General features: G+C 35.0%; 1 protein-coding gene across 3 annotated transcripts in view; it reads left to right on the top strand.

Moving 5' to 3' along the window:
- The window catches only part of EEA1 (early endosome antigen 1), a 193,649-nt gene that overhangs the window by 128,610 nt on the left and 38,385 nt on the right, over positions 1-26,654 (top strand). For all 3 annotated transcript variants that reach the window (XM_077111593.1, XM_077111592.1, XM_077111594.1), the window contains 5 exons: positions 2,769-3,107; positions 7,314-7,463; positions 8,813-8,932; positions 14,432-14,635; positions 26,352-26,552. In XM_077111593.1, the coding sequence (XP_076967708.1) occupies positions 2,769-3,107; positions 7,314-7,463; positions 8,813-8,932; positions 14,432-14,635; positions 26,352-26,552 (1,014 nt within the window). The remainder of the gene's footprint in view (positions 1-2,768; positions 3,108-7,313; positions 7,464-8,812; positions 8,933-14,431; positions 14,636-26,351; positions 26,553-26,654) is intronic.

The following is a 26,654-nucleotide window of genomic DNA, read 5'->3' as shown; positions in this document are numbered from 1 at the left end:
ATGCTTGTGAATGTGGCCGCCCAGCGACCAGTGAGGATGTAGCTAGGCAGATGCACCAGTCTGGGGTGTGTAACCATGGTATGTACTGATCTAAGGCATGGGGCCCTTTGTGTGCATGCGTAGAGCTCTGGCAGCAGGTTGGCATTATGCCTTCATGGATTGGGGGCAGATATGACCTGGCTATGCAGGTTAGCACTTAGAGCTGGGAAGTGTGGCTGAGGGCTGTGAGCATGTACAGTTCTTGGAATGCTGTAAAGTATGGTCCCCGGAGCTGAATGATGTGCTTGGGGGCCTGTGTACATGTGTGGGCCTGGGAGTGCCATAAACATGCACAGAGCTCAGGGGGGTGGGGTGAGGCTGTGCAACACTATGGGCAGGGAGGCGGGGTTAGCCTGGGTATGGAGGTTAGTTCCCGCAGCCTTTATGCCCTGGCAACAGCCTTCAAGGAACAGGGAGGGGGAAGTAGTGCTCAGGAGGGATGTGGGAGAGGTGGGTTGGGCTGCACTTGGGGTGGGGTTGTGGGGCAGTTCCATGCATGGGGGCCTGGTGGGGTGGGGGTGCCTGGAGTGCAGGGAATAGGAGTTGGTGATAGAGTTTGTTTGCATGGGGTTTGGGTGAGTCGCTGGTCATAGGGCTGCTCTGGTGAGGGTAGCACACCCAAGGGACACAGCCTGGCTTACTTCCTAGTCCCTGGCTCCCGTCCGTGCACTCCTTCCAGGCTCCAGCTTTCTGCTTCTCAGTTCTTCGGCCTCTGCAAGCAAGGTGCCCTATGAGGTGCAGAAGGCTCTCTCAGGTCAGCTGCATTCCCATATCGCTGCCTCAGTCACCCTCCTGTCCCTTCTCTAACTTTTCCATGGAGCAAGGATAATCTTGAGCTATTCTATTTGGCCATCTTCCTGGAAGTCTCCCTATACCTACTCTGTAATTTTTCTCGACACTTTTTTTTTTTTAAATAAACACATGAAAAGATGTTTAACTTTAGTAATAATAAAAAAATCCAAGTATGAGATAACATTTTTTTCCAGTGAGATGGCCAAAAATGACAATGATAGTACCCAAGGTAGGAGAGAATGTAGGGAAAAGAACATTTTCCTTTACAGCATTGGTGGGAATGTAAATTGGTACTCCAGAAAAAATCGTCGTTTGTATCAATAGCTCTTAAAATGTGCACAATTTGATCCAGCAAATCTATTTTTTCTTTACCTTTACCATAGGTGTTTATGTGTTTATTCAATGTTTTTTTTTAATTGTGAAAATTACGTATATACAAAAAAGCAGTAAATTTCCAAGTACATTTTAACAAGTAGCTATACAACCAATTTTAAAGTTTGGTATGGGTTACAGTTTCTCAAGTTTTCATTTTTTCTTTTAGCTACTCCAAGACACTGGAGACCAAAAGAAATATCAATATGTTGATTCAGCAGTCATATTCAATTGTTGAATGTTTCGCACCACTTTTTTTTTTTTTTTTTTTTTTTTGCATGGGCAGGCTCCAGGAATGAGACCCGGGTTTCTGGCATGGCAGGCGAAACTCTGCTGCTGAGTCATGGTTGCCCACCCACTTCTCACCACTTTTAATACCAAACTCAAATATTATTTTCAGGTGTTCTTACTAGTTAACCCCATCTGACTTAGCTTATTTTATTTTTTAAATATTGTGCACCTAAGAAATTTGACACAATTTTTCTGTCAGTTCATTCTTGCTTATACATTGTTTTAACTTTGTCAACGTTTTTTTTGTTTTTGATGTATTTCATTTAGATTCTGTTTATACGTATATATATATATATATGTTTAAAAGACAAAGGCTTTGATTGTCCTTTACTATTTCTGTATTATTTCCTTCTAGCACACTGCATGTAAGTGAGTATAATAAATGTCAGCTGACTGGCTCAGTAGGTGTTTATAGTGGCTTCTTATCCTGGCTGTTTTCCTTAGAGATTTGAGTCAAAATTCTGATCCATATCTTATGTTTAAACATGTTGACTTTAATTGTGTGATACTAATTTTAACAACTCCCCTGACATCAGATTTTGCCATTTAATTAGAATGGTTGATCTAGATCCTTGATTGAAGATATTATTTTCTTCTTTTGGATGTGAAGGCATTGTGTAAAATAATAAAATTATAAAACTGGTGATATTTTGAGATCATTATTTTTATATACCAAGCAGTTTGAATTCAATTTGACTCTAAATGATGGTCTTTATCAAGAAGAGCAAATATAAGGAACTGGCAGAATCAGGCATACTAGAGCAGTAGATGATGTTGTTATGTGAAAACCCTTACTAATTCTGAAATTGCAAAGTCAGAACTCAGAATTGCTATAATATAACATTGTTCAAAGTAATTACTGCTGGCAGAAATGTAGTTTTAATTTTTAACCCAAATGGAAGAATGTAAACATGCTGCATATTTTAAAAAATCAAGTGTATTTTAATGTTTTTATGTCAGAACTTTGTTGGCAATTTTTACATTATATTAGTATAATTTAGCCAATAATAAAATCATAAATTATTGAATGATTATACAGTTATGTAATAATTTATTTTTTTGACCAGAATATTTTAACTATATATATATATACATATATATATATATATATGTATATATATGTATTTTTTTTTGCATGGGCAGGCACCGGGAAGTGAGTATTTTTATATTTTAATATTAACTAAAACTTTTAGTATTGCACTAAGGATTGTTTGAATAGCTGGAGCAATTAAAAATATTAGAAAAGGAAATAAATTGTTAAATTGACATTTCAGAACTTGACGGAAAAGTTGCTGAAGAAAGACTTGGACTGTACTCAGTTAGAGGAGAAATATAATGAAGAATCTGTCAGTAAAAAGAATATACAAGCAAGTCTTCATCAAAAAGATCTAGATTGTCAACAGCTTCAATCAAGATTATCTGCATCTGAAACCTCACTACAGAGAATACAGGCAGAACTAGGTGAAAAGGGAGAGGCTACTCAAAAACTCAAAGAAGAATTATCAGAAGTAGAGACCAAGTATCAGCATCTTAAGGCAGAGTTTAAACAGCTACAACAACAGAGAGAAGAAAAGGAGCAGCATGGTTTACAACTCCAAAGTGAAATTAATCAAGTAAGAAATAATAGTTCTATTTATTATAATTCCCCCTATGGTTTCTTCTTAGTGTACTTGGTTATTTGATCACAATATAGTTCATTTAAAAAAGGGATGGTCATTCTTTTGAAATAACTCCTAATTGTTAAATTCTGTGGCATTCAGTCAGATCTCATTTCCTTTGGTTTCAATTTCACTTATTAGAAAGATGAAAATTCACCTTACAGCATTGTTGTGAAGTGTTTACAAATTAATGCATAGAAATCTCTTAGGGATGATACCTGGCATATCGTAGATAGTCAGTTGGTATTAGTGATTATGATTATTTTAGATTATTGATCAGCCTTTAATTTAAAGATTATTTTCTTTTTTTGTTTGTTTTTATAAAGTATAATTTTAATAAAACTAATGGCATAACAATTAGATATTTTAAAAGAAGAAAACAAATTAGCCCTAACATGACTATTTTTTATAGGTAAGATGTACTCACTGGAATGAAATTTGATACAAATTTTGACTTTGCCAGTCCATTAATATTTTGATCTGTATTCTAATTGTTTATAGATAACGTAACAACATGAAACATGGAAATTTAGAAGAGAGTAAGGTACTCAGCCACCTTTTTTTGGATAATGTTCAACTATTTTTGCTTAAATAAAAGTGACATTTCATGTTATTGTAATTAATTCTTTTCATGGTTCTCTAATTCCATTAATCATAAAATGATATTAATAAAAATTATAATAGTAACCTATTGACCCTCAACCATGTTCCAGGAATTGGAATAAATACTTCACATGTACTATCACTAATTTTTGAGATTAGACTGTAAATTCAATGGACCAAAAGAATTAGGAATATTTCTGTCTTCTCTTCTCTATCCATTTTACCACTGCCCTAGTTCTTCTCAACTCTTTCTTAAACTACCTTAACAAGTTCTATCTGATCTGTCCACCATAATTCTTATCCCTGACAAACTGGTTTTCCATATAGCCCCCAGAATAATCTATCTTAAAAGCAACCTTACCATGTCCTAACCTTGCTCTAAACCCTTTAGTAGCTTCTCTGGCCCACGAGATTAAGTCCAGGTGCCTAATTATACCATACAGAATGCCAAGTGACCTTGTCTACCCACCTCTCCAACTTTATCTTTTTCTTATGGTTGTCTTTTATTCTCCACTGCAAGAATATAGTGCATTTTTACTACATGTTATGTTATATCTTGCTTTTGTGGCTTCAATCATTTTGTCTCCTTGGCCTAAGATATCTTCCTATTCCTCTTCACCTTGATAAATACTACTTACTTCAGTTGTTACTTTTCTAGAAATCCTTTTCTAAGCATTGCCATTGCCCCTTCCCCCACCCCCCACCAAAAATGGGTGGCTTAAACACACACATATTTTGGCCATTTTACTTATCACACTGTAGGATTATTGTAACTTGTTTACATGTCATTCTGCACTAGACTGTGAACTGTTCAGGTGCAAAAATCATGTCTTGTTCATTTAAAGAATTTTTCTGCCCCATTATAGCACTTTATATTGTGTATTTTTTGTTTACTTGTATATTGTCCAGTATCCCCCAATAGAATATGGGTTCCATAATGTCAGGATTTTTTTTTCTATTTCATATAAGCCTGTATACTTAGGGCTTTTGGTAAATATTTATTGGAAGAATGGAAGTAAACCTCACTCTTATCAATACTTTTAAAGAATGTAGGCATGAATTGGCTCTATTTGGGTGTCCACTAGATATTCTCAGCATCCATTATAGTGCTGACAAAATTAGATAGCTTGCAATTATTCACAAAGAACTTGAAAACAAAGTAGCTTATATTTTTCATACTTGTGTTAATAAGCACCTATAAAAAGCCACAGAGGTACAGAAAATAATTTGTTACATAATTAAAAATCTAAATGTTGTCAATTTAATTTCTAGAAATTATTTAACATGCTGTTTTGAGAGGTAGAATAGCATAGTGGTTACAAAAATGGATTTGGGAACCAGCCATCTGGATATAAATCCCATTTCTATGGTTTACAAGTCATGTAATCTTGGACAAGTTATGTAACTTCTCTGGGTTTCAGTTTACTCATCTGTAAAGTAAAGATAATACTAGAACCTCCTTTACAGGGTTGTTATGTGGATTAAGTTAGTTAATATTTGCAAAGCATTTAGAATAGGGCCTGGTGCTTAGTAAACATTACAGGAGTATAATAAAGAATTATGTATGTAAACATGCAAACTGAATTTACTTGAGAAACATATACATGTATGTTTGTATCATAAAATATGACTTTAAGGTAGACTATTAATTATGCCAATGCATGTTAATTTACTGTTAACTTAACCTCTTTTTCTCTAATAGTTTCTCTACAATGGAATAGGCATCATCAGTTAGGTGACTTTTACCTGCCTGTACTCTTGGCTGGTTTTAATTTGAGATTCATTTCTTTATTAAAGATTAGGGATTTATCAGGAATTATACTAAAATGATGATGCTACTTATAATACATATTTCCTTTTCAGCCCTTTTTGTTAAGTCTTTACTTTAGAGCAATAGTTATCTTTATAAATTGATGGTTCTCAACTTTGACCATACATCAGAATCCCCTGGGGAGATTTAAAAAATTATCAGTGCCAGAGACCTCACCCTCAATCTGCTTAAATCAGAATCTATGATATAGGCCTAGGCATTGGTGTATTTAAAAGTTACTCTGGTGATTGTACTGCATAGCTGAGATTGAAAACTATAGCTTTATTAAATGTTACTTTTTAGCAAGCAATTTCTGCATTTCCCAAAACGAAAAATCATCTGGTGTTTGTTATAAAAACATGGATTCCTGGGCTCAAGCTCAAACATGCTAAATGTAAACTTTTGAGGGGAGAAATCTAATCATCCATGTATTAACAATGGTCTCAGAAGATTCATCCAGCAAGATGTTTAAATATGGAGTTTATATTGAATTTTGTTACACATATGAGAATTAGGCTTAATTTTTTTAGTGAGCTGGTAGGTATTAAAGTGCTGACTCATGGCGTTTTCCATTTGCTAATTTAGGAGTATATTGTAGAACTTGAGTTTGTGCCCCAAATCCAGTAAAAGGAAGAGGAGAAGAATAAAAAGGAAAAAGGTGCCCGTCTGTTAGATGAGGACAAGTATAAAATGAATGCATGTTCTCTAACTATTATTGTTTCCTGTTTTGGTTAGATAGAAGTGATATTTTGCTTTAGAAATTAAGTTTGGTTATCTTTATTAAGAATGGGGTATAATCTGATAGTATAGTGTAAGAAAATATTGGGTGTCAACTTTTCTGATAGAACTCTTTTTTCCTTGCTGACTATGATTTTATGTGGAGAAATAAATGTAAATATGATGCAAAGGCTATTAATATTTTCAGATTTAATATGATTAGCTTCGATGGTAACAATTGTCTAAAATGCTTGTTAGTACTTTTTAATTTTGTTGAGACACACATTTGATGTGTTGTAAGGCTGGTATGTAGGAACACTTATTGTGTAAGCCTTGGCAAATGTCTCTCACTCTTATCTCCAGGCATCACTCTTTTGTTCTATACCCCCAAAACATTTATTTCTTCTGAAATTAATACAAACTTTAAAAAAAATTTTGATAGAAAAAATGCCCCTCCCCCAAGAAAAATCTAGTCAATTGTTATTTATGGTGGTATTAGAGAAAACAAAGAATTTGAGTGATGGTTCTTAGCCCCAAGGTAAAATTCTTTAGTCTTGACTGTGTGCCAGTTTGAGGACCTGGGGAATGCTCTGGGCTTTATCCAGTAGCCAGATATGAGAAGTTAATTAAGTTGTTTCTTAACTAGGGAAAACCAACAAGAATCCCTGTGGACCTTTAACAATTATTGTGGCATAGGTCTGAGTGTCTTAATTTTCACTTATTATTTTAACTTCCTCAGGTGATACTGGCATATATCTAAACTAGAGGCTCTGGTTCACTATATTCCTTTTTTGTTTTTTTGAAAGAGAGCAAAAACAAAAACAAAACAACCTGCATGTGACGAAAATTCAGTTGTAGTTAGAAAGTTAGAATTGTTCTATGAAATCTTAGTTCCTCCAAAGTATAGAGAGAATTGTGTCATATAATACCTACTCTGGTCGAAAGTAAAACATTGGAAAGTAGTTGATAGTGATGGTAGTGGTATGTGTGTGTTTATACACACAATATACTTTTTGTTTTCTGTTTTATAGTTACATAGCAAACTTCTGGAGACAGAGCGCCAACTAGGGGAAGCTCACGGAAGGCTGAAGGAGCAGAGACAGCTTTCAAGTGAAAAACTGATGGATAAAGAACAGCAAGTGGCTGATCTGCAACTCAAACTTTCTCGTTTAGAGGAAGAGGTAAACCAGCATTTAAAATGAATTTATATTAGCAAATTTATTGATAGACTTGAGGCGTTTTTATATTATTATGGTTCATCAGTCTTTTAATTGTGAAGAGCTTTAATTGTGCAATTTATTTTTTTTAAGTATAAATTGAGACATTTCGTCATAATCAAAAATCTTTCCTGTTGACTACTGTTCTAGTTTGCCAGCTGCCAGAATGCAATATACCAGAAATGGAATGCTTTTTTAAAAAGGCGAATTTAATAAGTTTTACAGTACTAAGGACATGAAAATGTCCCAACTAAAGAAAGTCTATAGAATGTCCAATCTAAGGCATCCAGGGAAAGGTACCGTGATTTAAGAAGGCCGATGAAGTTCAGGTTTTCTCTCTCAAATGGAAAAGCACGTGGCAGACATTGTCAGGGGTTTCTCTCTCATCTGTAAAGGCACATGGCGAACACGGCGTCATCTGCTAGCTTCTCTCCAGGCCTCTTGCTTCATGAAGTTCCCCCAAGGACATTTTCCTTCATTTCTAAACGTCAGAGGCTGGACTTTCATGGCTCTCATCACTCTGTCATCCTTCTCTGCTCTCTCAAAATCTCCAAAGGTCACTGGCTGGTGGGCTCTGTGGTTTGCTCAGTCTCGTGGCTCTGCTTGGCTCTGCTGTAGCTTTCTTGTCATTCCTAAAAGGCATTCTCTCCAAAATGTCTCCTTTTTTATAGGATCCCAGTAAACTAATCAAGACTCACGTGGAATGGATGGAGACATGTCTCCATCTAATCAAGTTTAATACCCACAATTGATTGAACCATAGCTCTGTGGTGATAATCTAATCAAGTTCCCAACCTATAGTACTGAATAGGGATTAGAAGAAACCGTTACTCGCACAAGACTGATTAGGCTTAAAGTATGGCTTTTCTTGGGCACATAAATCCTTTCAAACCAATACAAGTACATTACACCATTTTGTTGTGATTGCATCCCCTAAAGTTGTCAAAAACAAAAAAATGTACAAAAAAGACCACTCTTTAAACTTTAGGTAGGAAAAATTCTAGGGGTAAAAGTGTCAGGCTGTTGAAGAAAAAGTCTTCCTATCCAGGAATGAACACTTCTTAGGATGAGAGTTTGTTCCTAGAGAATAATTTCTTCATCATAAGATTAAGATTTCACTAGTAGTGAGATACTGCTTTAGAAAAAAAAATTGTATTGGAGATACTTTTTTTAAAGTTGATATTTTATACTGACTGAATTTAGTTTTCTCTTCAGTTTTGAGAATTGTGAAATTTGAATAATTTCATTAATTTGTAAATGATAGCATTATGCCTTTAAGTTGTTAACTGACCATCTACCTTTTTTCTTTTAAGTTGAAGGAAAAAGTAACAAGTTCCACAGAATTGCAGCATCAATTAGATAAAACAAAGCAACAGCATCAAGAACAGCAAGCACTTCAACAAAGTACCACAGCAAAACTTCGAGAAGCCCAGGTAAACATTTCAGAGATGAAACCAAATCATTATTCTTTTGTTATGATAAAACCAGAAAAAACGCCTTTTAAAAAATATTAGTTTGATAATTTTTCTAAAATGTATTTTAAAATTATTTATTGAGTTATTTGTAAAATACCTTATTTGAAAAATTTAAAAATATACAGGAAATTTTAGTTAGCTGAGTTAAGAGAATGTTTTGTATTTCCTGCAGTAGAACTTAAGGCTTGTTGATTATGTCTCTCCCTGCTTCATAACTGTTATTCTGAACATTACAATTGTATGTATGGAAAATATAAGTGGGTTGAATTTATACAGATTTAAAGTATAGCTTAGAAGGCTGAAATAGATGAAATTTTTGTTTTGTTATGACTGGAGGCTCTCCAAATATTTGAAATGAGATTGGCTTTTGATATCCATTTATTCCCTCATTCTTTCATTAGTGTATTGAATACTATTTAGCACTGTATGTCAACAACTGTGCTAAGCACTGAAAATACAGAGATGAACAAAACATAGTGCCTACCTTCTTGGAAATGGTAGTATAATCATGTATATACAAACAATGTTGGAGTTTGAGGAAGGCAGTAAGTAATTTGCTTCCCTTTCCCTTCTGAGTGGCATGGAATCAGATGGACAAAGATCAAAATATTAGATTAATTTATTTGTTCTTTTATTCTCTCAGTCAACAAGTACTTATTAATGTCTATTTGCTTGATTTTTTGGGTACAGCAGTGAACAATGCAGACACAATATCTGTTCTCAATGGAGCTTAGTGAGGGGGACAAATCAAGATAAATTTAAGCAAAATATATTTTAGATAGTGTATTAGATAATGTTACGTGCTATGGAGATGAAAAAGGGAGAGGTGGGAAGTAGGAAATATCTTGGGTTGGAGGTGGGATGGCGATGTTATTTAGGTTTGCCGGGGAAGGTCATTCTGAGAGATGCAAGACCTGAGGGAGAGGAGGGTGTGAGCCATATGGATATCATAACTTTTTAGGGAGAGGAACAGTACATTTAAAGGTCATAAGGCAGGAATATGTCTAAGAAATAGCAGAAGCCAGTGACTGGAGTGGCCTGAGCAATGAGAAGATTTCTGAGAGACAGTCATAGAGATAACAGGGATCAGAACATGTAGAGCCTCATAGGTCATTTTAAGGACTCTCTTTTTACTCTGAGTGAGCTGAGAAGCTGTTAGAGGGTTCTAGGCAAAGGATGACATGATCTGATTTATAATTTCACAGGATTACTCTGGCTCCTATATTGAGACTAGACTATAGTGATACATAAGTGTAAACAGAGAGACAGTTAAGAGACTGTTGTAATAGTTTAGGAAAGAAATGATGTGGTTTGACCAGGGTATAAATAGTGTAGGTAGTAAGAAGTAGCCAGATTCTGGATGTGTTTTAAAGGTGAAATTTGAAAGGATTTACTGATAGATTAAATGTAAAGTATGAAAGAGAAGCCAATGATGACTCCAAAATTTGGGCCTGGGAAATTGGAAGGATGGAGGTCAAGCAAGATGAAGACTGAGAATCCCATTAGATTTGGCAACATGGAGGTCACTGGTGACCTTGTTAAGAGTAATTTGGGTAGAAGGTGGGACAAAAGCATGATTGAAGACAGTTCATGAGAGAAAGGGAAGAAAGAAGTTTGATATGGTGAGTATAGTCTAACTCTTTCTAGGGGTTATACTGTGAAATATGGGAAATAAATGGAGTAGTAAAGATGAAGTAGAGAATTTGGCATTGATATGTAGCCAAGAAGCCTTTTTTATATTGTACCCTACAATGAATTTTATCCATCCAGCTACAGAGAAAGCTATAAAAGTCAGCCTTTCACATTCTTATAGGCAGGTTGTCTCTCATACTGAGGGGGAGAGCAAGGGCCTGAGTTCCTTTTTCCTTAGAAGGAACATTCCTAGTTTTTTATTCCAAATTTTCCAGTAAGTTAACTTCTTATTCCCTTGGAAGTAGTATAAAAGGATGAGAAAGAAACCAGGCAAAGCCCCTCATTTTGGAAACATGAGAAGTCCTAAAATCATTAAAGAGACCTAATGAACATAGTTCTGGATGTGTATGTGTATATAAAATTATAGTAGCATGAAGGACAGTAATCTAACGCAGACAGATTCTGGAAAAGAGCAGTTGTAGAAAACTTTGAAGTAGCAATCTGAGTCTCAAAGAATGAGTAAATGTTCCTGGGGTGCAAAGATAGTGACAGTGAGGAGTAAGTATGCTAAACATGGAAGTTACGAGGACAAGAACTCTGAGGCTAATACAAACGAAACGGTTACATTTTGCTGGAGTTTAAAATATAAAAGATTAATTGAAGAGGACAGAGTGTTAGGGTTAAGTATAGGAAGGCCTTATGTGATAATTACTCTTGAAGATAAAAAGTTATTGCAGGTTTTTAAGAATGATGTGCCTTGGCCAAATTTGCCTTGTAAATAGATTATTCTTGTGGTTGTATGAAAGATAGATTTGTAAGAAAAGATCCTGGAATAGGAAATCAGTTAAAAGTCTAATATATGAGTAGTTTAGATGAAAAAAATAAGGGTCTTAGTCCAAGCAATTGCTAAGAAATGTCATGGGGAAATGAGAATTACTTGGGAGTTAACATGTCCACAAGTCCAATTTATATTGAATGTAGTGAATGAAGGATAAAGGAAATGACTTCCAGATTGATAACACTGGGTACAGAGTAAATGGAGGAGTCAGCAACTGGATTGGTGAACATGAGACAGACATTTATAAGGGAATGCGGTGAGTTTGGTTTTCGACAATTTTTCTTCAAGTAATTTTGGGCTATATTAGTTTAGAGCATGGGGGAAGGGACCATGCTAATATATAGCTTTGAGAGACATCAGTATATATAAGGAGAAAATTGAATTATTTGAATATGGAATCAGCCAGAGAGTGTAGAGTAAGGAAAATAGGCAACCAATAACAGAAATTCTGCACTTACGGGATAATGGGTAGAGGAAGAGCAGCCCAAGGAAAGTGAGAACGATTTAGAGTAATTAAGGAGAGCCTACAGAATGGAAGCTAAAGGAACAGGAGAGTCAAAAGTTGGGAGTGATCAGCAACTTCAAATGCAGGTGTGTTATGGTGATGCCAAGTATGATGAATAAAAAATGTCCATTGGATTAGGCAATGAAGAAGTAAATTGATAACCTTGTTAAACATAATTTTAATAAAGTGATAGAGTTGAAGTCTGGCTTTTAATTGACTAGTAAATGAAAGATGAAGAAATTGGAAAAGTAAAGTATACATCACTTTTGAAATTTAAATGAGAATTGTATAAAAACTTGGTGGAAACTGGAGGAAGGTTGTGGCCTGGGAAGTGTTTTTGAGAATGTGAGACATCTGAACATGTTTAAAATCTCACGACAAAGAGACTGGTAGAGAGGGAATAATTAAGCATATTAAATAGGGAAAAATGAATGAAGAAGAAAGTGATTGATAAGAAGATATTATGTCACTGACAAGTGGGGGGCTGAATTTGAATTTATCCTCTAAAACTTGAGGAAAGGAGATAAATATAGATGTCTGTAAGTTTATAGGTAAGGGAGTAGAAAATCAAGGTAGATCATTCCTAAAAATCCACATTTTGGGGGGGAATAAAATTGGAGGTAGTAGTAGTAGCTGAATGTCAGGCAGATAGAGATTGAGAACTTGGAGACATTATTAGATCTTTTATGTTTGAAGGTGAGGACCTCACTCAAGTAAAAGGATTAAGATGACTCTGAGTATATAATGGAGGTTAGAATTCAGAAATCTTTAGTGGATTGAGTTTTGTAATTTTTCTCTAACAGTGCTTAAAAGTATAGGAGTAGAGAAAGATCTGCTTTCTCTCTTCTTTTTTCTGCTTTTTTGGGGGGAGGGGGTAGCTGTATTGGAAATTTGGGGATGAGAGAAAATGGACAATGTTGTTGAAAGAATGGTTAATTTTAGTTCATATCCATAAATGAGGTTCAGGAAGGGAAGCCAGGCATATGCTGGATAAGCTAGAAGGGAATTGAGATCTCTAACATTGAAGAGCAGAAATGAGGCCATAAAAGAGTTAGAAGACTATCATGAAGTTGTGGTCACAGAGTAGGACTCTTGGAATATTTCAGTTGGAGCAATTTCAGGTGATTACAAAATCTTATGAATAAGTGATTGAAATGTACAATGAGTAAAGATCCAGGAATTAAAATTACTTGAATGTTGAGCTGTGTCCTTATGTATTTTGAATCTTTCAGGAAATGTACAGAAATTAGGATTGAGAGAAAGACTAAATCAGGTCTGAAGTCTTCAGTAAATGAGGTAGGGAGTTAGATAATAGCACCAAGAGTAGAGGGTAGAATAAGTGAATGGCATATTCTTCAAAACAGCATGAAGCTTTTGCATGAAGGAGAGAATAATGGCAGTGAATAAACAGGAAAAGGCTGACTCCCCTGCTTGTCCAGTGGAAAAGTTCTTACTAACCAGAGAGGGTTGAGGGGGGAGTCAGCATCTATAAAGGGAAAACCTGATTTCGATTAAGACTTGGAAATAGAGTGAATCCTCTGAGAAAAAACTTAGGACTAGAACTGTGATTGCAGAAGATTAAATGTGGAGAAGAGGGGTCATTAGAGTAAAAAACATATAGTAAGAGCAAAAGAAATTAGCTTTCCTTTAATCATTTGGTGATTGCAGCTTAGAGGGATGAAAAGCATGTTTGAAAGTGACTGGTCTCAAAGATTTTAATATTGGTACAAATCATGGAAGGTCCTGGTTACATCAGTTAATAAAACAGACAAAAATCCCCACCTTTGTGGAGCATCCATTCTAATAGGGGTGGTGGTGGAAGGTTTGAGGCAGATAAATATGAAATAAGTCAGTTATTTAGAATATTAGAAGATAAGAGCTATGGAAGCTAAAAAATAATCATGATAGGGAATACAGGAAAGTTTACAATTTTAAATGTAAATGGTTAGGGTAGGCTGATTGAGAAGGTAACATTTGAGCAAACATTTGAAGGAAAAGAAATGAACCAGGTAGGGGAAGAGAGTTCCAGGAAGAAGAAACAATTAGTGCAAAGCCTCTGAGGTATATAGAGGAGTTCCATATGTCTGAAATGGGTTGAATAAGAAAGAGTGTGGTAGGTGGTGAGATCATAGTGTTAGAAAAAGAATGTGGTTAATTGAAGGCTGTTTGTTAAATTCTATTTTATTATCAACAGTATAGATTTATGTTGTTAAATATGTAATTCTAATTGTTTAATTGAATTCCCATGTCAAAATGTCATAATTAGGGTGCACAGGTGGTTCAGTGGTAGAATTCTTGCCTGCTATATGGAGACCTGAGTTTGATTCCTGGCCCATGCATAACCCCCCACCCCAAAATGTCATAATTAGCTTAAGAAATGTAAAAATAAGAGTTTGAGTCATAGAATTTATCAATATTTTATGCTTGATGAATAACTTTTTAAAGTTTCTATTTTAAGATATTAGTTTTCAATTCTTTGCAGAATGATTTGGAACAAGTGCTACGTCAAATTGGTGACAAGGATCAAAAGATCCAGAATCTTGAAGCCTTATTACAGAAGAGTAAAGAAAATATTTCATTACTAGAAAAGGAAAGAGAAGATCTTTATGCAAAAATTCAGGCTGGTGAAGGAGAGACTGCAGTTCTTAACCAGTTACAAGAAAAAAACCACACATTACAGGAACAAGTAAGCTTATAAAATGTATTAAATTTTTATCTCTCCAAATCTTACTAACTGCTTTATTTAAATGATTTTCTTTTCAAGCTCTTTTTAGTACTTTTTTTGGGGGGTGCATGGTTCGGGAATCGAACCTGGGCCACCCGCATGGGAGGTGGGCAATTCTAAGCACTGAACTACCCATGCGCTCTCTTTTTAGTACTTTTGAAATATTATATATGATGGATAACATTTCATTAACTTGAGTAGAGTGAGTTACTATTGGAGGAAAGTAAATTGACATGTTTTAACAAAGGAAAACTCCAATTCATGTCCAAGGATTATAACTTTTTACCTGTATGACCAGGGGTAAATCAGTTCATGTTTTTAGTTTATTTGAAAAGTAGATGTTATTAATGTGTACATGCCTCATGACATTTTTAATATTTAATAAAAGAATGAATAATAAAATATATTTATAAACTAAAGACACTAATTGTTACTACTGTACATTGACTAATATATATTGGCTTAGTGATTGCTTTTATTTTGATAATGCGTTATGTCTTTGCACAATATGTACATAATTCTAATAAGTTGTCTATTGTTTCAGTATTCATGTTTAAGGAAAACTGATAAAAGAGTAATAAATTTTCAAACTGAGAAGAATTAGCAGTTGTTTTATTGGGGATAAATGTCCAATTGAGAATTGTCATGACCTAAATGAGAAAGTATTAAAGTATCAGTAAGTAGGTCATATTACTTTTCTAATTTGGAACATATTTGGGATTAGAGTGTTGTTTTCTTCAAATTTCAAGGTTTACCTTGGTTACCAATTTTTATGGAGAATTTTAAAAGCTGTTTTATAGTTTTAAGATGCATATAGCTTGACATTGCTTATTATACAAATATGATCATGGACTCCTATGCATTATTTTTTTAACTTTTTTTATTGTATAGTATAACATATATACAAAGCAAAGAAATAAAGTAGCAATAGTTTTCAAAGCACTCTTCAAAAAGTGGTTACAGGATAGATCCCGGAGTTTGTCATGGGCTGCCTTATGAGCCTCTCATATCCTATGCATTTTTTTTAAAAATAGTAATTTAAAATAAGTCTGTGTATTTCTGCTTCTGACCATGTGGGCATAGTAGATGCCTCTTTAGCCCTTCTACTATGCACAGCAAGAAAAGTGAAAAATAGGTAGAAAGTCACTATTTTCAGATACTAGAAAAGAGATAGTACAGGATTGTGATCCTTTAGAGAAGAGATACAAATGAGTAACTTTTGACTTGGCAACATATTCCAGACTGGTTCAGGATGGGGGAATCCAAGGAAATCGGAGTAGTCTCTCTGAAATTTAGGGAGATTGAGGCAACTCACATTGGCAAGGCATAATACCATAGGAGAGGGGGCAATGCAGAGAAAAGGCTCCAGGAATTTTCATAAGGATCCACTTGCCATTGGTTGACTGCTAAACTTTGCACTCATAAAGTGGGAGTCCATGAGGCCAGACATTGAACAATTATTGGGGAGCTGTAGGCCCTCCTTCCAGAGGTTTGGGGGATGTTCAAGTTCCAGTCAGTCAGAGTAGAAAGAAATGTTTGAACACTTGGGGCATTCAGTAGAAGTCCCAGAAATGGCCTCGGAGGGAGGTAAGGATAAACCAGCCCTGTAGTAAAAGCTACTGTATGCTTGACCTTAAAAAGCTTAAAAACAGAGAGACTATAGGTGATGTAATCAATATGGCAACATAAGACAGCTACTGAAAACCTTTCTCCAGAGATTCAGTAAAAAAAAAGAACAAATCTCGCTTGTGTAGAACTCTGGAAGAAGGTAAAGACTGGAAAAGGATCCTACAAAGGCTGAATTGAAAGAAGAGAAGAATGTCAGGTAGGAAACCTCCATCTCATACTATCCAGATCTCTTCTCGCCCTCCTCACTCAGTCCCAGTGCTTGGGGAGTGCCCAGAAGCAGTAGCTGGGATTTCTTCTACCTCCTATACAGAGTATAAAATCTCTCACAGCAGCAATACAGTTGCCTACCTATATCTAGACACAGAGACCCAAGCCCACAGGGACCCACAGCAGGACTTAAGCCACTGGGGAAGACAGAATACAAATGGGCATCAAGGAAGAGCTTCCAAACAGAGGATTCGGGAGAGAACAGCAAAATTGTCCCCAAAGACAGTAAGTAGCCAACCAGAAACTGTCTAAATCAACTGTTTTTGGGACCTGGGGGACAGGGGAGGACATTCAAGGCCCAGATCAGTGAAGGATAAAGTCTGAGAAAATGTAGATAATGACTGCAACTCCTAGTGCCCATCCCCACCCATGAAAGAATCAGCAGTGGACAACCTGATCCTTGCTTGGGGCATGGCTGAAAACTGGGATTTCTGTGGGAGTCCTCTGCCCCAAGTACAGAGGGGGTCACGGCCTTACCCTGAGCCACACTACGGCCAGCAAAGTGAGAGCACAGGGACCCCATGGTTTCAACTCCATCTTGTTAGACACTGCTAGGCTCCAGGAAGTAAACAGCTTCTGAGGACAAATAAGTAACTAAGAGCACCATCTGCAAGTTAGGCCAGAAGGTGCAGGGAAAGACAGCAGGGTTTTTTAGAGCCTCTTCAGACCTTATCCCAGGCCCACTGGAGTTGGTCTACACCTCCAGCATGGGTACCCAACCTTGTTTTGGCTGGGAAATATGATCCAACTGTCAAAGCAGTCTCTAATATAAACCCAGGTAGCTACTAAATCCTAGACAAGAGAGAAATTGACCTATCAAAGTAATCAGATAATCAGTTATCAGCAAAAAAAATCACAAGGCACACTAAAACACAAGAAGAAATGGCCCAGTCAAAGGAATGAATCAAAAAGTTGGAGGAGACACAGAATCTAGAACAACTAATCAGAGATGTTTAGGCAGATTTACTGAACCAATCCAAAGAAATGAAGGAAAATGTGTCTAAAGAGATAAAGGGTATTAAGAAGACCCTAGGGTACCATAAAGAATTTGAAAGAATACATAGAAAAATAAGACATTATGGAAATAAAAGACACTGTAGATGAAATTAAAAATATGCTAGAGACACATGACAGATTTGAAGAGGCAGAAGAAAGGATCAGCAAGCTAGAATACAAAGCAACCAAATTTGGACAAGTGAGAACAAATGGAGAAAAAAAATGGAAAAATTTGAGCAGGGTCTCAAGGAAATGATTGCCAACACAAATTGCACAAACATACAGATCCTTGGTGTCCCAAAAGGAGAAGAGAAGGGATAAAGGGCTAGGAAGAATATTTGAAGGAATAATGGCTGAAAATTTTCCAACCCTTATGAAAGACATAAGTATGCAAATCCTAGAAGCCCAACGTAATCCAAACAGAATAAATCTGAATAGACACACATACTAATCAGACTGTCAAATGCCAAAGGCAAGGAGAAAATTCAGAAAGCAGCAAGAGAAAAGCAATTGCCCTATGCAAGGAAAGCCAAATAAGACTGAGTCTTCTCATCAGACACCATAGAGTCAAGAAAGCAATGATATGATAAAAATAAAGATATTGCAAGAGAAAAATTGCCAGGACAAAATTCTCTGTCCAGCACAGCTGTCCTTCAAAAATGAGGGAGAGTTTAAAATATTCACAGGTAAACAGAAGTTGAGAGTTTGTTAATAAGAGACTGGCCCTACAAGAATTATTAAAGGAAGTTTTGAAAGTTGAAATGAATAGAGGAGAGAAGTCTGGAGTGGAACAGAATTGAAGACTACTGGTAAGGATAACTTAAAGGATAAAAAGAGAGGAAAAAAATAGATCTGACAAATAAAAGCTGAAGGATAAAATGGTTGAAGTAAGTACTGCTTTCACAGTAATAACTTTGAATGTTAATGGATTAACATTCTATGCAAATAGTAACAAAAAAAGCTGGGATAATAATATTAATGTTAGACAAAGTAGACTTTAATAGCAAAAATGTTATTAGAGATAAAGAAGGACACTGTATATTAATAAAAGGGGCAAATCACCAAGGAGAAGTATGAATCATAAATATTTAAGCATCTAATCAAAGTACATGAGGCAAATACAAAACTGAAGGGAGTAATAGATATCTCTACAATAATAGTGGGAGACCTGAACACACCACTCTCTTCAATAAATAGAACATCTAACCAGAGGATCAATAAATAGAGAACCTAAAGAGTATGATAAATGAACAAGACCTAACAGACATATATAGAACATTGAACCCCAAAAGAGCAGGATATACAGTCTTCTCAAGTGCTCATGGAACATTCAGAATAAATCATATGATCTATAAATCAGTGGGTCAAAGAAGAAAGTGCAAGAGATATCAGTAAATAACTTGAGACAAATGAAAACACGAACACAATGTATTGAAACTTATGGGATGCAGCAAAGGCAGTGCTGAGAAGGAAATGTATAGCCCTAAATGCCTACATTAAACAGGAAGAAAAAGCCAAAACCAACAACTTAACTAAACAACTGGAGAAACTGGAGAAAGAACAGCAAACTCATCCCCAATAAGCAAAAGGAAAGAAATAACAAAAATTAGAGTGGAAATTAATGAAATGGAGAATAACAAAACAAGAGAATCATAAAACCAAAAATTGGTTCTTTGAGAAGATCAATAAAATCACCAAATTCTTTAACTAGATTGAAAAAGGCAAAAAGAGAGAAGGTACAAATAAAATCAGAAATGAGTGTGGTGGGGTGCATTACCACTGTGGTAGTTTGACGGTGTTATTGTCCCTCAGAAAAGGCCATGTTCTTTTGATCCATTCCTAGGTGTGTAAACCCATTGTGAGTGACACCTTTGGACAAGGTTATTTCAAATGGGAACTGACCTACCCCCTGCAAAGTGTGTCTTAATCCTTTTTACTGGAGTCCTTTATAAGAAGACAAAGCACATATAGAAGCTAAGAGATGAAATTAAAGGAGGTTTACAGAGAAGAACCCCAGAGGAACTCAGAGAGGACCAACAGAAATGCAGAGAGGAAGTCACTAGAACCAGAAGCTGAAAGCAGCAAAACCTGGGAGCGAAGTACCAGCAGATACTGGCCATGTGTCTTCCATTTGACAGAGGTGTCTTGGATGCCAGCAGCCTGTCAAAAATTTGTACACAGGAAAATAGAAAACATTTGCTAAAAGAAATCAAAGAACTAAATAAATGGAAAGACATTCTGTATTATGTATTGGAAGGCTCAATGTCATTAAGATGTTAACTCTACCCAAATTCATTTTTGGATTCAATGTAGTACCAATAAAAATTCCAATACCTTACTTTGCAGAAATGTAAATGTTAATTACCAATTTTATTTGGAAGGGTAAGGAATCTCAGATAGCCAAAATCAGCTTGAAAAAGAGATTGAAGTGGGAGATCTCATGCTTCCAGAGTTTAAAGCATATTATAAAACTATAGTGGCCAAAATAGTATCTGACTGGCATAAAGATAGACATATTGATCAATGGAGCTGAATTGAGAGTTTAGAAATAAACCATCAGATCTATGGTTAATTGATTTTTGACAAGGCTCCCAAGTCCTCTCTGTTTATTGAACAGTCTCTTCAATAAACGTTTTTTTGGGAACTGAATATACATTATCAAAAGAATGAAAAAGGACCCCTATCTCACACCCTATACAAAAGTTAACTCAAAATGGATCAAAGGTCTAAATATGAGTCAGGACAATAAAACTCCTAGAAAAAAAATGTGGGGAAACATCTTCAAGATTTAGTTATAGGCACTAGTTTCTTAGACTTTACACCCAACACACAAGCAACAAAAGAACAAACAGATAAATGGGAACTCCTCAAAATTGAATACTCAGTGCTTGAAAGAACTTAGTCAAAAGGATGAAAAGGCAACTGGGAGAGAATATTTGGAAATCATATCTGGTAAGGGTTTGATATCTAGAATATATGAAGAAATCCTATAACTCAACAATAAAAATATAAACAACACAATTTAAAAAATGGACGAAAGACATGTATAGACATTTTTCCAAAGAAGAAATACCAGTGGCTAAAAAGCACTTGAAAAAGATGCTCAGCTCCACTAGCTGTTAGGGAAATACAAGTCAAAACCACAATGAGATATCATCTCACACCTACTAGAATGGTGACCATTAAACAAAAACTAGAAGTGTGAGCAAGCGTGTGGAGAAATTGAAACACTTTTTCATTGCTGGTGGGATTATAAAATGGTACAGTTATAGTTTGGCAGTTCGTTAGGTAGCAAAATACAGAGTTGCCTTATGACTCAGTAATCCCATTACTCAGAATATAACCAGAAAATATGAAAACAAGGATGTAGGGAACAGACATTTGCACACTAATATTTATAGCGGCTTTTTTCACAGTTGACAATAGATGGAACAGCTCAAGTATCCATCAGCAGATGAATGGATAAGCAAAGTATGTATATATATGATGGAATATACAGCAGTAAGTAGAAATGATGTTCGAAAATAGGAAACAGTGTGGTTGAATGTTGAGGACGTACTGCTAAGTGAAATAAGCCAGATATAAAGTGACAAATATTGTATGATCTCATTGAAGTGAACTAATTTGTATAAACTCAAAGATATAAAACTAGATTATGGTTACCAGCATATAGAATGAGACTAAAGAATGGGGAGCAGCTGATTAATATGTGCACTAGGTTTAACTTAAATGTTTAGAAATGGATAAGGTGATGGTAGCATGTTATAATGAGAATAATTGACTGTACTGAATGTTGTGTGAATGTGGTGGAAGGAGAGAATTTAGAGTCATGTATGTCACCAGAAGGAAAGTTGGAGGTTAAAACATAGGAATATCTAATACAGTGAATCTTGTGGTGGGCAGTGTCTGTAATTAACTGTACAAATATAAAAAAATTATTTCATGAACTGTAACAAATGTATGACACTACTATAAGGAGTACGTAGAGGTGTATATGGGAAAATGTACCTATTGCAAGTTGTATACTGTAGTTAACAGTAATACTTTAATTCATCAACAGTAATAAATGTACCACACCAATACTAGGGGTTAATAATGGGGGGTCAGGGGTTATGGAGGATTTGAGCTTCCTATTTTATTTTTATTTCTTTTCTAGAGTAATGAAAATGTTCTAAAATTGATCATGGGGATGTTTGTACAACTGTGTGTTGATACTGTAAGTCATTGTATACTACAGCTGGTTTATATGGTGTGTAAGCAATTGATTGTATACTACGGATGGTTTGTATAATGTGTGAATATATCGCAATAAAAATTTTAAAAAATGCTTAACAACAACCTTTGAAAGGATGCCGCTGAAATGCATGTATTTAACTTTCCTCTGGAAGAAAACTTAACGTTAAAAAAAAATAAGAGAACAAAATCTGGACCTGTCAGATAAAAGAATTACTAGATATTAAGAAGCAAAAGAGAAATGTGAACCGTAACTGTAAGAGAAATCATTCAACAGAAACAGACCTGAAAATGAGATGATGGAATCATCAAAGTACTTTAAAATAGCTCTTTTACGTGTGCTTATGGTGTACAGGAAATCCTACACATAATGAAGAAGTAAGTGGAAAACATAAAAAAGAACCAAATGGAAATTGTAGAGATACAAAATAAAAATACCTGAAATGGAAAGTTCATTGAATGCACTTAATATTAGATCAAGCAAGTAGAAAAAATACCTGCTGATATTTCTACTTCATATCTGAATATGAAGTAGAAGAAATTTCTACTTCAAAACTGAAGTTCAAAGATTTGTGTCTCCACTGTTTATAAGCAGCATTATTTACAATTGCCAAGAGATGGAAACAGCCCAAATGCCCATCAACAGATGAGTGGCTGAAGAAGCTATGATATATACATACAATGGAATATTACACAGCTGTAAGACAGAATAAAGTCATGAAGCATGTAACAATGTGGACGGACCTTGAGGACGTTATGCTGAGTGATATTAGCCAGAAACTAAAGGAAGATACTGTATGGTCTCACTGATATGCACTAACAGTAATGAGTGAACTTGGAAAATTTCAATTAAGAGCAGAGGTTATTAGGAGATAGAAATAGGGTAGAGATTGGGTAATTGGAGCTGAAGGTATACTAATTGGCAACAGGACTGAATGTAAAAATTCAGAAATGGATAGCACAATACTACCTGATTGTAGCACAATGATGTAAGTACACTGAATGAAGCTGAATGTGAAAATGATAGAGGAAGAAGGACTGGGGGCACATATGAAAAACCAGAAGGAAAGATAGATTATAAAGACTGAGAAGGTATAATCTAAGAATGCCTAGAGTGTACAATGATAGTAAATGTGCAAATTGAAAAATGTTTTTGTATGAGGAAGAACAAAGGAATGTCAAAATTGCAGGGTATTGAAAATACATGGTCATTCGTATTTTAAAATTTCAGCTTCTGTGTGAGACTAAAGCAAGAAGTGTTTATTTGGTACAAAATTTATATTTTGACTAGTGCATTTCCTAATTTAAGTTATATGGACAGTTTAACTGTACACCATAAGTACATGGAACCTTGAATAGGGCATGAGATCTTGTAGCTTTGTCCAGGTTAGTGTGATGCCCTGATAAATCCCAGAGTGATTTGAACAGTGAATAAAGAAGTATTTGCAGAGTCTCCTGGGGGGAGTGGGGAGAATGGGAGAAAATTCAGCTTCCCCATTTGAAAAATTCCTGATATTCTTGCAAGCAGTGGGGACAACCAAATCAGTAGGCCAAGGCCTCAATCTTGGGGTTTGTGTCTATGAAACTTATCCCTGCAAAGAATAGCCAAACCCTACTTAAAATTAGGCCTAAGAGTCGCTCCCAGAGAACCTCTTTTGTTACTCAAATGTGGCCTCTTTCTCTGTCAGCCAGCACATCAAGTGAACTCACCACCCACCCTCTGTCTACATGGAACATAACTCCCAGGGTTGTAGATCTCCCTGGCAACGTGGGACAGAAGTCCTAGAATGAGCTGGGACTCAGCATCAAGGGATTGAGAAAACCTTCTCAGCTGAAGGGGGGAAGAGAGAAATGAGACAAAATAAAGTGTCAGTGGTTGAGAGATTTCGAGCAGAGTTGAGGGGTTATCCTGGAGGTTATTCTTACGCATTATATAGATATCACCTTGTTAGTTTATGGTGTATTAGAGTGGCTAGAGGGAAGTACCTGAAACTGTAGAGCTGTATTCCAGTAGCCATACAAAGATGATTGTATAATGAATGATACAGCTTTTGCAGTATGACTGTGTGATTGTGAAAACCTTGTGTCTGATGCTTCTTTTATCTATGGTATGGACAGATGAGTAAAAGTATGGATAAGAAATAAACAAATAATAGGGGGAAACAAAGGTTAAAATAAATTGAGTAGATTGAAATACGAGGGGTCAGTGAAAGGGAGGAGTTAGGGAAATAGCATGTATGAGTTTTTCTTTTTTCTTTTGCTAGAGAGATGTTCAAAAAAATTATCATGGTGATGAATACAAAGCTATGTGATGATATTGTGAGCCACGGATTGTATGTCAAGAATGTTTGTATATTTGCTTATTGTTTATAATTAAAATATTTTTTAAAGTTTGCATCTACTTTATTATGCCTGAACATGAACATAAGGTGATTGAAATTGAACATAGTGAAGCCCTGAGAGAAACAAGGCTGGAAAAAACATGAAATAGTATCTGTTAGACCCATTTGGCTGTATCATGTAGTCTAGCTTACATATAATTAGGGTCAAAAAAGGAGAAAAGATTTATAAAAATAATGACTGATAAATGTTTAAATTTGATTAAAAATATAAACCCATAGATTCAAGAAGCTCAGTGATATCCAAGCAGGAATACAAAGAAATACACACCAACGCACCTCATAATTAAATTGCCAAAAAGTCAGTGACAAAGAGAAAAATCTCACAGGCAACCAGAGGAAAATGTGTATATTAACAAGTAGAAAAGAATAAGAATTTCTGATGTTTTTTGTCAGAAGCAATGTAAGTCATAGAACAGTGGAGATGATGATTCTTTAGGCTGCCAAGAGAAAGTTCTGTCAGTTTAGAATTCTGGATCTAGCAAAAATAATTTTCAATAATGAAAGTGTAGTAAAGACTATTCCGACAAGTAAAATCTGAGAATTTGTCAGGAATATGGCAAGGATATCTGCTCTATTTGTATTTAACATTACACTGGAGGTATTAGCCAATTCCAAAGTCAAGAAAAAATAAAATAAATAAAAGGCATACACTTTAGAAAGCGAAAACTAAAACTGTAGAAAAAAATATGTGAACTATAACCAAACAATAAGATGGTTCACATAAAAAATTCTAAGGACTCTATAGAAAAATCCTTTAGAATAAATTTAGCAAGGGTGTAGGATAATAGATACAAAGAATAAGAATATTTGTATATATCAGCAAACCACAAAATAAAAATACCGTTTATAGCGGCATCAGAAAACATAACATGCTTAAGAATCAATTTATTGAAAGCACTAGAAGACCTGTGTATGAAATGCTACAAAGCAGTGCTAAGAAAATTAAATATTTTCTATATAAATATGCCATGTTTATGAATTAGAAAACTTGATACTAATATTGTTAAGGTAGCATAAATTCAAATTGATTTAGAAATTCAGTATTATGCAATTAAAGTACCAGCAGGCTTTTTTTTTGTAGAAATTGACAAGCTGAATTTAAAAATTATATGGAAGTGTAAAGATTAGAGTAGCCAGTAATTTTTGATAAAGAGTAATGACTTGCATTACCTGACTTCAGGACTTACGTAAAACTACAGTAATTAAGACAATGTAGTATTTGTCTATGGATAGATAGATGTTAGATCTCTGCAGCAGAATAGACCCACACAAATATAGTTAACTGACTTTTTGACAGAATGCCAAAGTAACTTTATTATAAAGAAGAGTCTTTTCAACAAAAAGTGCTAGAACAACTGACTGTCTATCTGACAATAAGCAAAGTTGAGTATCCCCTAACACAGTACACAAAAATAACTTAAAATGAATCATATACCAAAACGTAAAGTTAAACCTCTAAAGCTCCCAGAAGAAAACATAGAAATTCTTTATGGTAGTTGGGATAGGTAAAGATTTCTTAGGTAGACCACAAAAAGCTCTAATCATTAAAAAAAAAAAAAAAGATGAATTAGATTTATTCTAAGTTTTGAAAAATATGTTCTTCAAAAGATATCATTACAAAATAAAATGCAAAAATGTATAAACTGGGAGAAAATAGTTGCAATTCATTTACTTGACAATACAGAAATATCTAGAATATGTAAAGCAGTTCTTACAGCTCAGTGAGATCAGCGATTGTCTGGACCTGGAAATGGGCGGGGACACGGGGTCATGAGGAAATATTTGTGGGAGAACGGGAATGTTATACATCATGATTGTAGTGTTGATTAAATGAGTGTATACATTTATCAAATCTGAAACAGTACACTTAAATGTATTTTATTTTGTATAAATTATAGCTCAATAAAGTTGATTAAAAATAATATAATCTTTGAGTCTGAATTTGTTTTTTATGATTTTTGAGATAGTATATTTACTTATTTTTGGAAATATGTGAATAATTTTATTTTCACATATTTTATTATTGTAACATATATGAGATAATGCTATCATACAGCAGTTTAATATACTCATGATACATATATTTGGGTTTCTTAATTCTTATTATATCATTGATGAATTTCCTAATTAGTGTCTTGCTTGTATGCTAGGTAACACAACTAACAGAGAAGCTGAAGAATCAGTCTGAAAGTCATAAACAAGCCCAGGAGAATTTACATGATCAGGTACAGGAACAGAAGGTACATCTTAGAGCTGCACAAGACCGTGTCCTTTCCTTAGAAACCAGTCTCAGTGAATTAAATAGTCAATTAAATGAAAGCAAGGAGAAGGTCTCCCAGCTTGACATACAGGTAATAATGAATTATGTTATTTAATAAGAGTTTGTATGAAAGAAGCACCATTTTTTAGGCTATCAAATGTTTTCAATTCTGATACTCTCTTTTGCCTTACCT

This window comes from Tamandua tetradactyla, chromosome 7 (assembly GCF_023851605.1).
Source record: "Tamandua tetradactyla isolate mTamTet1 chromosome 7, mTamTet1.pri, whole genome shotgun sequence".
In the NCBI taxonomy this organism is placed as follows: domain Eukaryota; kingdom Metazoa; phylum Chordata; class Mammalia; order Pilosa; family Myrmecophagidae; genus Tamandua; species Tamandua tetradactyla.
This window is presented reverse-complemented; position numbering and strand designations above follow the sequence as displayed.